Raw genomic sequence first — 13,798 nt, 5'->3', positions numbered from 1 at the left:
AATAAGACTTTTGAGCTTGAATGTGATGCTAGTGGAATTGGATTAGGAGGTGTGTTATTACAAGATGGAAAACCTGTTGCATACTTTTCTGAAAAATTGAGTGGGCCTAGTCTGAACTATTCTACTTATGATAAAGAATTATATGCTCTTGTTCGGACCTTAGAAACATGGCAACATTATTTATGGCCCAAGGAATTTGTTATACATTCTGATCATGAATCTTTGAAACACATTAAAAGTCAAGCAAAACTGAACCGTCGACATGCTAAATGGGTTGAATTCATTGAGACTTTCCCTTATGTGATTAAACACAAGAAGGGTAAAGAAAATGTTATTGCTGATGCCTTGTCTCGTTGTTATACTATGCTTTCACAACTTGACTTTAAAATATTTGGTTTGGAGACCATCAAGGATCAATATGTTAATGATGCTGAATTTAAAGATGTATTGCAGAATTGTAAGGAAGGGAGAACTTGGAACAAGTTCGTTCTTAACGATGGATTTGTGTTTCGTGCTAACAAGCTATGCATTCCAGCTAGCTCCGTTCGTCTTTTGTTGTTGCAGGAGGCGCATGGAGGAGGATTAATGGGACACTTTGGCGTCAAGAAGACGGAGGATATACTTGCTACACATTTCTTTTGGCCAAAGATGAGACGGGATGTTGAGCGTTTTGTTGCTCGCTGCACTACATGTCAAAGAGCTAAGTCACGACTCAATCCTCATGGTTTATATATGCCTTTGCCTGTACCTAGTGTTCCTTGGGAGGATATATCTATGGACTTGGTTTTAGGTTTACCTAGAACAAAGAAGGGGAGGGATAGCATATTTGTTGTCGTGGATAGGTTCTCGAAAATGGCACACTTTATACCATGTCATAAAAGCGATGATGCTGTTAATGTTGCTGATTTGTTCTTTCGTGAAATTATTCGCTTACATGGTGTGCCAAATACTATTGTTTCAGATCGTGATACTAAATTTCTTAGCCACTTTTGGAGATGTTTATGGGCTAAGTTGGGGACTAAGCTGCTTTTTAGTACTACTTGTCACCCCCAAACTGATGGACAAACTGAAGTAATCAATAGAACATTGTCTACTATGCTTAGGGCTGTTTTGAAGAATAACAAGAAAATGTGGGAAGAATGCTTGCCTCATATTGAATTTTCTTATAATCGTTCATTGCATTCTACTACTAAGATGTGCCCTTTTGAAATTGTGTATGGTTTCCTACCTCGTGCACCTATTGATTTGTTGCCTCTTCCATCTTCGGAGAAGGTTAATTTTGATGCTAAAGAACGTTCTGAATTGATTTTAAAAATGCATGAGTTAACTAAGGAAAACATTGAGCGTATGAATGCTAAATATAAACTTGCTGGAGATAAGGGTAGAAAACATGTTGTGTTTGCGCCTGGAGATCTTGTTTGGTTACATTTACGTAAAGATAGATTTCCTAATCTGCGCAAATCAAAGCTAATGCCACGTGCTGATGGTCCTTTTAAGGTTTTAGAGAAAATAAGCATATAAACTTGAGCTACCTGCAGATTTTGGGGTTAGTCCCACTTTTAATATTGCAGATTTGAAGCCTTATTTGGGTGAGGAAGATGAGCTTCCGTCGAGGACGACTTCATTTCAAGAAGGGGAGGATGATGAGGACATCAATACCATTGTTACACCCACAGCCCCTACTGTTACATATACTGGACCAATTACTAGAGCTCGCGCACGCCAATTAAATTACCAGGTACTTTCGTTTCTTGGTAATGATTCTAATGTTCATGAGATTATGATGCTGCCTAAATTGGATACATTTGTTTTGCTTTCAAATGAAGGGCCTAGTTTGGAGAAGGATGAACATTGGAGCAAGAACACGCATGAAGTTGATGGCATGCGCAAGGGGATCAAGAACGGAGTTACAAGTGATGATTTCAGGACTTTGAAGCCGCCATAAGGAGTGCATGAAGCCATGGACGAAATATACAAGATGCCACTTCATAATATTCGTCCATAGGCTATTCTAGGTGCTGCGTCACCTTATTAATGGGCCAGGCCCATGTAATTTCGAAATACTTAAGTATAGGCTATTTTTAGAGTCCGTATGTGTGGGGAAACAAGAGTTAGGGTTGGTTTCGGACCCCACCCTCAAGGGCCACGAAATTCCCCTCTCTTCCTCCATATATACAGCCCTTAGGGCGTCGTTTAGACTTTGGGTTTTGTTTAGATTAAAAGTTCGCCATAGCTGCAACTTTGCGTACTTCGTTTGTGTCCAACGACCAGACCAAGACGTCACAGAACCCCACCTTGATCAATAAAGCTTTCATCTTATATTCGCAATATCCAGATTGCAATCTCAGTTTCTTGCTTGTTCTTCGTTTGCTCGCAGGAAACAGGCCCTCGTGGTCAGGTTGATCGTGCTCCGGCGTGGTCAATAACCCCTCGGAAGTTGGTTTAGCGATTGCTAAGGCGCGACGTCTCGCACGTTCGTAGTCGGATCGTCAAGGTCGACTCCCACAGAAAACGATAGCCACCATCTCATCGAAACATCGGGACACCTTTGCCTCTATCAGAAAGTATGGTGGAAAAAGGAATAAACTTTAGTTTCTGTTTGGGAACCACCTATGATATATCTAGTATGGAAAGTGCTGGGAACTCTAAGTCATTTTCGTTGGTGGGAAGGACACACTTCCCAAAATGTTTTTATCTCTAAGTTTTTCGCTTTGAGCTCTGGCACCTCTACAAATTCCTACTTTCCTCCGCGAAGGACCTTTCTTTTACTTTATGCAATTTTTATTTTTGAATTTGAGTCTCCATCTGATAGAGGCAAAGGTGTCCTGTCTTTCGATGAGATGGTGGCTATCGTTTTGGAGGAAGTCGACTTTGACGATCCGACTACAAACATGCGAGGACGTCGCGCCTTAGCAATCGCTAAACCAACTCCGAGAGGTTATCGACCACGCCGGAGCACGATCAACCTGGCCATGAAGGTCTGTTTCCTGCAGGCAAATGAAGAACAAGCAAGAAACTGAGATTGCAATCTAGATATTGGGAATATAAGATGAAAGCTTTATTGCTCAAGGTGGGGTTCTGTGACGCCTTTGTCTGCTCGTTGCACACAAACGAAGTACGCGAAGTTGTAGCTATGATGAACTTTAATCTAAACAAAACCCAAAGTCTAAACGATGCCCTAAGGGCTATATATATGGAGGAGAGAGGGGGAATATCGTGGCCCTTGGTGGAGGGGTCTGAAACCAACCCCAACACTTGTTTCCCCACACATACGGACTCTAAAAACAGCCTATACTTAAGTACTTCGAAAATACATGGGCCTGGCCCAATAATAAGGTGACGCAACACCTAGAATAGCCTCTGGACGAAAGTTATGAAGTGGCATCTTGTATGTTTTGTCCAAGGCTTCATCCACTCATTATGGTGGCTTCAAAGTCCTAGAATCATCACTTGTAACTCCGTTCTTGTTCCCCTTGCGCATGCCATCATCTCCATGCTTGAACTTGCTCCAAGGTTCATATTTCTTGTCCAAGCTAGGCCCTTCATTTGTAAGCAAAACAAATGTATGCAATTTAGGCAGCATCATATTCTTATGAACATTAGAATCGTTACCAAGAAACGTAAGTACCTGATAATTCAATTGGCGTGCGCGAGCTCTAGTAATCGTTCCAGTATGTATAACAGCAGGGGCTGTGGGTGTAACAATGGTACTGATGTCCTCGTCATCCCCCCTTCTTGAAATGAAGTCGTCCTCGACGAAAGCTCATCTTCCTCACCCAAATAAGGCTTCAAATCTGCAGTGTTAAAAGTGGGACTAACCCAAAATCTGCAGGCAGCTCAAGTTTATATCCATTATCATTTATTTTCTCTAACACCTTAAAAGGACCATCAGCACATGGCATTAGCTTTGATTTGCGCAAATTAGGAAATCTATCCTTACGCAAATGTAACCAAACAAGATCTCTAGGTGCAAACACAACATGTTTTCTACCCTTATCTCCAGCAAGTTTATATTTAGCATTCATACACTCAATGTTTTCCTTAGTTAACTCATGCATTTTTAAAATCAATTCAGCATGTTCTTTAGCATCAAAATTAACCTTCTCCGAAGATGGAAGAGGCAACAAATCAATAGGTGCACGAGGTAGGAAACCATACACAAGTTCAAAAGGGCACATCTTAGTAGTAGAATGCAATGAACGATTATAAGCAAATTCAATATGAGGCAATCATTCTTCCCACATTTTCTTATTATTCTTCAAAACAGCCCTAAGCATAGTAGACAATGTTCTATTGACTACTTCAGTTTGTCCATCAGTTTGGGGGTGACAAGTAGTACTAAAAAGCAGTTTAGTCCCCAACTTAGCCCATAAACATCTCCAAAAGTGGCTAATAAATATAGAATCACGATCTGAAACAATAGTATTTGGCACACCATGCAAGCGAATAATTTCACGAAAGAACAAATCAACAACATTAACAGCATCATCGCTTTTATGACATGGTATAAAGTGTGCCATTTTCGAGAACCTATCCACGACAACAAATATGCTATCCCTCCCCTTCTTTGTTCGAGGTAAACCTAAAACAAAGTCCATAGATATATCCTCCCAAGGAACAGGTACAGCCAAAGGCATATATAAACCATGAGGATTGAGTCGTGACTTAGCTTTTTGACATGTAGTGCAGCGAGCAAGAAAACGCTCAACATCGCATCTCATCTTTGGCAAAAAGAAATGCGTAGCAAGTATATCCTCCGTCTTCTTGACGCCAAAGTGTCCCATTAATCCTCCTCCATGCGCCTCCTGCAACAACATAGCTTGTTAGCACGAAACACAAATCCATCGTTAAGAACGAACTTGTTCCAAGTTCTCCCTTCCTTACAATTCTGCAATACATCTTTAAATTCAGCATCATGCACATATTGATCTTTGATGGTCTCCAAACCAAATATTTTAAAGTCAAGTTGTGAAAGCATATTATAACGACGAGACAATGCATCAGCAATAACATTTTCTTTACCCTTCTTGTGTTTAATGACATAAGGGAAAGTCTCAATGAATTCAACCCATTTAGCATGTCTACGGTTCAGTTTTGCTTGACTTTTAATGTGTTTCAAAGATTCATGATCAGAATGTATAACAAATTCCTTGGGTCATAAATAATGTTGCCATGTTTCTAAGGTCCGAACAAGAGCATATAATTCTTTATCATAAGTAGAATAGTTCAGACTAGGCCCACTCAATTTTTCAAAAAATTATGCAATAGGTTTGCCATCTTGTAATAACACACCTCCTAATCCAATTCCACTAGCATCACATTCAAGCTCAAAAGTCTTATTAAAATTAGGAAGTTGGAGTAAAGGAGCATGTGTCAACTTATCTTTCAATACCGTGAAGGCTTCTTCCTGTGCGGTACCCCAAACAAAAGGCACATCCTTCTTTGTAAGCTCGTTGAGAGGTGCAGCAATGTTGCTGAAATCTCTCACAAAACGCCTATAGAAACCAGCGAGGCCAAGGAAACTCCTCACTTGTGTGACCGTTTTGGGCTGCGGCCAACTCTCAATAGCTTCAATCTTGGCTTTATCAACTTCAATTCTCTGTGGAGTAACAACATAGCCAAGAAAAGATACTCGGTCGGTGCAAAAGGTGCACTTTCCAAGGTTACCAAACAAACATGCATCACGTAGAGCAATAAAAACATCACGTAAATGTTCCAAATGTTCCTCCAAAGATTTGCTATAAATCAATATGTCATCAAAGTAACTACCACAAATCTTCCAATGAAAGCACGTAAAATTTTGTTCATTAATCTCATGAAAGTACTAGGTGCATTAGTTAACCCAAAAGGCATGACTAACCACTCATATAATCCAAACTTAGTTTTAAATGCTGTTTTCCATTCATCGCCCAATTTCACACGAATTTGATGGTATCCACTATGCAAATTAACTTTGGAGAATATTGTAGAGCCACTCAATTCATCAAGCATATCATCTAGCCTAGGAATAAGATGACGATAACGAATAGTAATATTATTAATGCCTCTACAATCAACGCACATACGCGACGTACCATCCTTTTTCAGCACTAAAATGAAAGGAACAACACAATGAGTAAGGGATCCGTGTATATAACTTTTGTCGAGCAGTTCTTGTACTTGACGCATAATCTCCTTCGTCTCCTCTGGATTGGTACGGTATGGTGCACGGTTGGGTAATGATGCACCGGGAATTAATTCAATTTGATGCTCAATCCCTCGAATAGGTGGTAATCCCGGTGGCACGTCTTGTGGAAAGACGTTAGCGAACTCCTGCAAAATGTTAGTGACAGCAGGAGGCAAAGAGGAAGGCACGTCCTCGAATGAAAATAATGCCTCTCTGCACACAAAAGCATAGCAAACAGATTTGCTGAAATCTAGCTCATCAATATCAGATTTTGTGGCAAGTAAACATGCACTTTTCAATTTAATTTCAGAAGCAACACTAGATGGTTTATTATTAGGTTTCATTTGTTGCCCAAATTCTTTTGCCACAATCTGATTTCACTCTTATTTTTCTCCTGTTTTGCTTTATTAGCTCTATTAATATCATCTTTCAAAATGGATTCAGGAGTCATAGGAAGCAAAATAATATTTTTATCCTTATGAACAAGAGTATACTGATTATTTCTACCATGGTGTACAGAATTTTTATCAAATTGCCATGGTCTACCAAATAATAAGGAACATGCTTGCATAGGTACCACATCACAATCAACATAATCAGCATATGTAGAGATACTAAAATGCACACAAACAGTACGTGTTACCTTAACCTTGCCGCTGTTGTTGAACCATTGGATGTAGTAAGGATGTGGATGTGGTCTTGTGGTGAGAGATAGCTTCTCCACCATCTCCATGCTAGCCAAGTTATTGCAGCTCCCTCCATCTATGATGACGCGAACAGAACGTTCCTTCACAACTCCCTTTGTATGGAACAAATTATGCCTCTGATTTTTCTCAGCTTGTGTAACTTGCACACTCAAAACACGTTGAGCAACTAAACATTCATACCTGTCAGCATCTTCAGTAGCCATGTATTGCGTCTCATGATCAGAATCTTCTCCACCGTGTTCTTCATGTGTAATAAGAGCCAAAGTCTCCTCATCATAGTCACTAGCGGACTCATACCCACCATCCTCAGTAGCAATCATCACACGCTGAGATTGGCATTCTCTCGCAAAATGTCCTCTTCCCTTACAACGACGACAAATAATATCACTTGTGTGCCCTGTTGATGCCATGGAAGAAGAAGAGCTCTCCGCAGGCCCGACAGGTGTGCTCTTGGTAGATAGTGGTGGTTGTGCCTGCTTTCTTGAATCACGGCTGGAGGTGGCACCTAATGGAGGTGCTGGTGGAGTGAAAGTAGAGGATGCACGTGGTGTCCATGATGAAGATCGACCTGCAGAAAAGTTAGTTTGCGCCAATGCCTGTCGATCCTGCACTTCACGTTAAGCTTTACAAGCAAGATGGAATAAACAAGTGATATTAGTATACTCCTTATACTCTAGAATGGTCTGAATCTCTCTATTTAATCCACCCATAAAACGTGCAAGCATAGCTTCATTCTCCTCAACAATACCACATCTAATCATGCCAGTTTGTAATTCCTGATAATACTCTTCTATAGAATTTTTTCCTTGTCTTAAGCGCTGCAATTTTTGAAGTAATTGACCTAAATGTTATTGTGAATATGGTTAGTTCATAATCTTTGCTGAAAACTTGAATGCTGGCTTTACATATAGACAACAACAAGAGCAAACATAGTTTGTAAAAGTTTTTCTTTATCACTTTCAATTTATCAACTGAATTGCTTGAGAACAAGCAAAGGTTTAAGTTTGGGGGAGTTGATATGTCTCCAACGTATCTACTTTTCGAAACACTTTTGCCCTTGTTTTGGACTCTAATTTGCATGATTTGAATGGAACTAACCCAGAGTGACGCTATTTTCAGCAGAATTGCCATGGTGTTATTTTTGTGCAGAAATAAAAATTCTCGGAATGACCTGAAAATCAATGGAGAATATTTTTGGAATATATAAAAAATACTGGCGAAAGAATCAAGGCCAGGGGCCCACACCCTATCCACAAGGGTGGGGGCGCGCCTACCCCCCTGTGCGCACCCCTGCCTCGTGGGCCCCCTGGTGCTCCACTGACCTCAACTCCAACTCTATATATTCACGTCTGGGGGGAAAAATCAAAGAGAAGGATTCATCGCGTTTTACGATACGGAGCCGCCGCCAAGCCCTAATCTCTCTCGGGAGGGCTGACCTGGAGTCCATTCGGGGCTCCGGAGAGGGGAATCCGTCGCCATCGTCATCATCAACCTTCCTCCATCACCAATTTCATGATGCTCACCGCCGTGCGTGAGTAATTCCATTGTAGACTTGTTGGATGGTGATGGGTTGGATGAGATTTATCATGTAATTGAGTTAGTTTTGTTAGGGTTTGATCCCCAGTATCCATTATGTTCTGAGATTGATGTTGCTATGACTTTGCTATGCTTAATGCTTGTCACTAGGGCCCGAGTGCCATGATTTCAGATATGAACCTATAATGTTTTCATTTATATATGTGAGTTCTTGATCCTATCTTGCAAGTCTATAGTCACCTATTATGTGTTATGATCCGTTAACCCCGAAGTGACAATAATCAGGATACTTACCGGTGATGACAGTAAAATGCCTAGGTAATTACAGTGCAGAAAACACCTTTTTAGAAAATGCCTAAATACATTAATCTGAAATAAAGCAGAAAAGAAAATAAATAATAAAGAAAAGAACCAAAAAAAGAGAGAGAGAACTCCCCCATCCCCCACTGGGCCTCGACCCAGTCGACCGCCCGACCAGGCCGGCCCACCCCAGTCCACCTAACCCCCCCACTACCCCGTAACCTAGTCCAACCCGGCCTCCCAGCGCACCCACTCCCCCCCCCACGATCCCCCACACTCTCCTCCCTCTCGCCCCCGATCTGGATCGGGGCCCGATTCCGTCGCCCACCATTGCCGAACCGTCTCGCCGGCGCACCGACGGAGCCCCGTCCTCACCTCCTCCCCGACCAGCCGTCCAGTGCTCGGCGCCCACCCACCTCATCTACGCTCGACGCCGCGGCCACCGGACCACCCTCGCTGCCGTTTGCCGGATCTCCAGCGCCGCCTCACCATCGCTGGACCACCGTTGCCGGAGCCCTTCCTCGCCGGACTGCCTCCTCTGCGATGCACCGTCTCCGACCTCCTCCTCGAGCCCCACTACCCCGTTCCCTTCGCCCCCAGTGAGCTCCGCCTCTCTTCCTCTCTGTGCCCCACGCTCCATCGCCTCTGTTCACGTACGACCGCGTCCTTGGCCGCCCTACGCGCGCTCGCCGGCACGAACCAGCACCCACGCCGTTGCTTTTGTGCTCTGCCCTGCTGCTACTTGCTCTGTCGCCGCTGTTTGCGGCTTCCACCACGCTCGCCGCATCGTGGATGTGCCCGACCACTTCCCGTGCACGCCCCACCCACGGGGACCGCTCCGTCGACGCGACCGGCCGCGCGCGCCGGGCGCCCCTCGCGCGTCCAGGCCATGCCGGTGAGGCCCCGCCTCCGCCGCTGCGCCGCGTCGTCCGTCGCCCGCGTCCTCCACGGTCCAGACCATGGCCCCGGCCGCGCCCGCGCCGGCCAGCTACATCGGCCGCGCCTGCTTGGCCCCCGCTCCGACCTCGCCCCGCTACCGGGCGGGCGGCGGCTTCGCCTGCACCGCCCGTTCGGGCTGCTCCCAGCGCCTGTTAGGCCTCGGGGCCTATGACAGGGGACCCCACCCCCAGAACGTAATTGGTAAAAAAATAATTATTAATTAAAAATAATAATAATAATTAAAATTAATTAATCAATTAATTAACCCTGATTAATTAACCTAATCAGCTAATTAAATTAACTAATCTGTTAACTAAACTAACTAACTTGGTTAATTAGCTAACAGCCTATGACATGCGGGACCCATGCGTAAGTTTGACCAAGTCAACTAATTGTTGACTGCTGACATCACATTGATGTCATGCTGACGTCATAATGTCATTTTCTTATTAAAATTAATTCTGTTAATTCTAAAAATAATTAAAACTATAGAAAATCATAGAAAATAATCCGTAACTCGGATGAAAATACTTTGTACATGAAAGTTGCTCAGAACGACGAGACGAATCCGGTTACGCAGCCCGTTCGTCCGCCACGCATCCCTAGCATAGCAAACATGCAACTTACCCCCTCCGGCTCCTTTGCCCGAAAACGCGAAACACCGGGAATAATTTCCCGGATGATTCCCCCCTTCACCGGTAGCACCTCGTACCGCGTTAGGGCACACCTAGCATCACGCTTTGTCATGTCATGCATCGTCATGCATTTGTTTGCATTATATTTATTGTTTCTCCCCCCTCTTATCTCGCTAGACACCGAGACCGATGCCGCTGCTACCCAGTACGACTACGGTGTTGACGACCCCTCTCTCTTGCCAGAGCAACCAGGCAAGCCCCCCCCCCCCTTGATCACCAGATATTGCCTACTCTACTCTCTATACTGCTTGCATTAGAGTAGTGTAGCATGTTACTGCTTCCAGTTAATCCTATCCTGATGCATAGCCTGTCCTTGCTACTACTGTTGTTACCTTTACCTGCAATCCTAATGCTTAGTATATGATGCTAGTTTACCATCAGTGGCCCTACATTCTTGTCTGTCTTCCATGCTATACTATCGGGCCGTGATCACTTGAGAGGTGTTCACGGGTATATACTTATACATAATATATGATACTTGTGGTTATTAAAGTCGGGTCGGCTCGTAGGAGTACCCGCGAGTGATTCCGATGTTGGGGGCTGAAGGGGCAGGTGGCTCCATCCCGGTAGAGGTGGGCCTGAGTTCCCGAAGGCCCTCGACTGTTACTTTGTGGCGGAGCGACATGGCAGGTTGAGACCACCTAGGAGAGAGGTGGGCCTGGCCCTGGTCGGCGTCCGTGGTTATTTCAGAATAACACGCTTAACGAGGTCTTGGTATTTGATCTGAGTCTGGCTACTGGCCTATACGCACTAACCATCTACGCGGGGACAGTTATGGGCACTCGACGTCGTGGTATTAGCCGAAGCCTTCGTGACGTCAGTGACTGAGCGGCGCGCGCCGGGTTGGACCGCGTAACACAACTTCCTTTGTAATGGAGGTTGCTAGGTCTGCTCACCGGCCGCGTACGCAACGTGCAGGTGTGCAATGGGCGATGGGCCCAGACCCCTGCGCCATAGGATTTAGACCGGCGTGCTGACCTCTCTGTTGTGCCTAGGTAGGGCTGCGACGTGTTGATCTTCCGAGGCCGGGCATGACCCAGGAAAGTGTGTCCGGCCAAATGGGATCGAGCGTGTTGGGTTATGTGGTGCACCCCTGCAGGGAAGTTAATCTATTCAAATAGCCGCGATCTTCAGTAACAGGACGACTTGGAGTTGTACCTTGACCTTATGACAACTAGAATCAGATACTTAATAAAACACACCCTTCCAAGTGCCAGATACAACCGGTGATCGCTCTCTCACAGGGCAACGAGGGGAGGATCATCGGTTAGGATTATGCTATGCGATGCTACTTGGTGAACTTACCATCTACTCTCTTCTCCTGCTGCAAGATGGAGGTTACCAGAAGTGTAGTCTTCCATATGACTAGCTATCCCCCTCTTATTCCGGCATTCTGCAGTTCAATCCACATATGATACCCTTATTCCATTTGATACCAATGCATACATATGTAGTGTAGTTCCTTGCTTGTGGGTACTTTGGATGAGTACTCACGGTTGCTTCGCTCCCCCTTTTCCCCCTTTCTATACTCGATTGCTGCGACCAGACGTTGGAGCCCAGGAGCCAGACGCCATCATCGATGACGACTACTACTACTCGGGAGGTGCCTACTACTACGTGCAGCCCGCTAACGATGACCAGGAGTAGTTTAGGAGGATCCCAGGCAGGAGGCCTGCGCCTCTTTCGATCTGTATCCCAGTTTGTGCTAGCCTTCTTAAGGCAAACTTGTTTAACTTATGTCTGTACTCAGATATTGTTGCTTCCGTCGATTCGTCTATGATCGAGCTCGTGTATTCGAGCCCTCGAGGCCCCTGGCTTGTAATATGATGCTTGCATGACTTATTTTATTTGTAGAGTTGTGTTGTGATATCTTCCCGTGAGTCCCTGATCTTGATCGTACACGTTTGCGTGTATGATTAGTGTACGATCGAATCGGGGGTGTCACAAGTTGGTATCAGAGCCGACTGCCTGTAGGAATCCCCCTTCCACACTCCTTGGCCGAAGTCGAGTCTAGACATTACAAAAACTTTTACTAACATGGCTGTGTGCCTTACAGGCCCACGTCGCCTTCTGGGTGGTATTAGTAACTTTTACTCCTCGATCCTTACTCTGGGACTCTGATCTCTCTCCTATTCGGGTTAAAATAGTTTTACTAAATCTAACTTTAGGTTCTCGATAATACTTTCTCCCGGAGAGCCCCTCATTCCAGATGATCGTCTACTGCACCAGAAGATTTTGAAGATACTCTTCGACCATTCTCGAGACCCTTGTGCCCTCTGCATTTTCAATTCCCCACTACCGATATATCCATATGGATAACGACATACACTTGTTGTTCATACCATTACTCTGAGTTTCTCATGTTGTTACAAGATGCATCGAATTGCCCTCCGACTTTTAAGAATCCCTTGTACCACTGTCTTGTAGTTCCTTGCCACAGAAATACCCCTACGGATACTTTCTCACACTTACCGAGTATCCACTCGTCCCTAGTTGATCATGTGTTTCACAGAAGTCTTTGAAATACCATTCGATCTTCTGATCCTCAGCAACCTATTGCTTTGGAGTTTCTTGCTTGCTTTCATTATGATTAATCACTTAAGTGTGGTAATATTATTGGCATCCTTGGTCATCATCATTTGAGTTCGTTGATTCAATATGTTGCGAATGCTCGCAATCCTCAATAAGACCTTAGAATTTGTTCTTCCGGTCTCAAACGTCACTCCGAACATGAGTTGGTTCTCGGCAATTCAAACCTTGATTGATTGTCGATCTATGACTATTCAACTCATTTATCTTTTGATCAGAGCCTATGCTTCTGATCCCTTGATTTGGAAATCTTAATTCTTTTGCATTTGAGCTTTGAGTTAGTCAGTTGTTTCTATAATCTGACCTCGTTGCTTTCTTTCTTCCTCTGATGGAGTACCGATGCTCACATCAGATCCCTTATGGACCACCAGACCTTTTGTCAGATTTTATCCGACAATGTCCTTCATACTGAATAACCTTGTGAGCCTTTCCATGGGTATATAATGCCTTTGGTAAATTGTATCCTCTGCTTTCTGAACCATGCTCTGTTTTCGAGCTGGTGGTATTTACTATTGATAGGGGCAAAGGTGTCCCGATGTTTCGATGAGATGGTGTCTATCGTTTTCTGTGGGAGTCGACCTTGACGATCCGACTACGAACGTGCGAGACGTCGCGCCTTAGCAATCGCTAAACCAACTTCCGAGGGGTTATTGACCACGCCGGAGCACGATCAACCTGACCACGAGGGCCTGTTTCCTGCGAGCAAACGAAGAACAAGCAAGAAACTGAGATTGCAATCTGGATATTGCGAATATAAGATGAAAGCTTTATTGATCAAGGTGGGGTTCTGTGACGTCTTGGTCTGGTCGTTGGACACAAACGAAGTACGTGAAGTTGCAGCTATGGCAAACTTTTAATCTAAACAA

General features: G+C 44.3%; 1 protein-coding gene across 1 annotated transcript in view; it reads right to left on the bottom strand.

Annotated features, from left to right (window-relative positions):
• Positions 1-9,349, bottom strand: part of LOC147990644 (uncharacterized) — a 64,235-nt gene extending 54,886 nt beyond the window's left edge. Inside the window, exon 1 of the mRNA XM_087538332.1 lies at positions 9,199-9,349. Coding sequence (XP_087394458.1) covers positions 9,199-9,349 — 151 coding nt within the window. The remainder of the gene's footprint in view (positions 1-9,198) is intronic.
• Between the last annotated feature and the right edge of the window lie 4,449 nt (positions 9,350-13,798).

The sequence above is a fragment of the Triticum urartu genome, chromosome 1A (assembly GCF_056163025.1).
Source record: "Triticum urartu cultivar PI428250 chromosome 1A, HENAU_Tu73, whole genome shotgun sequence".
In the NCBI taxonomy this organism is placed as follows: domain Eukaryota; kingdom Viridiplantae; phylum Streptophyta; class Magnoliopsida; order Poales; family Poaceae; genus Triticum; species Triticum urartu.
The sequence above is the reverse complement of the archived record's forward strand: the minus strand, read 5'-3'. Positions and strand labels throughout refer to the sequence as shown.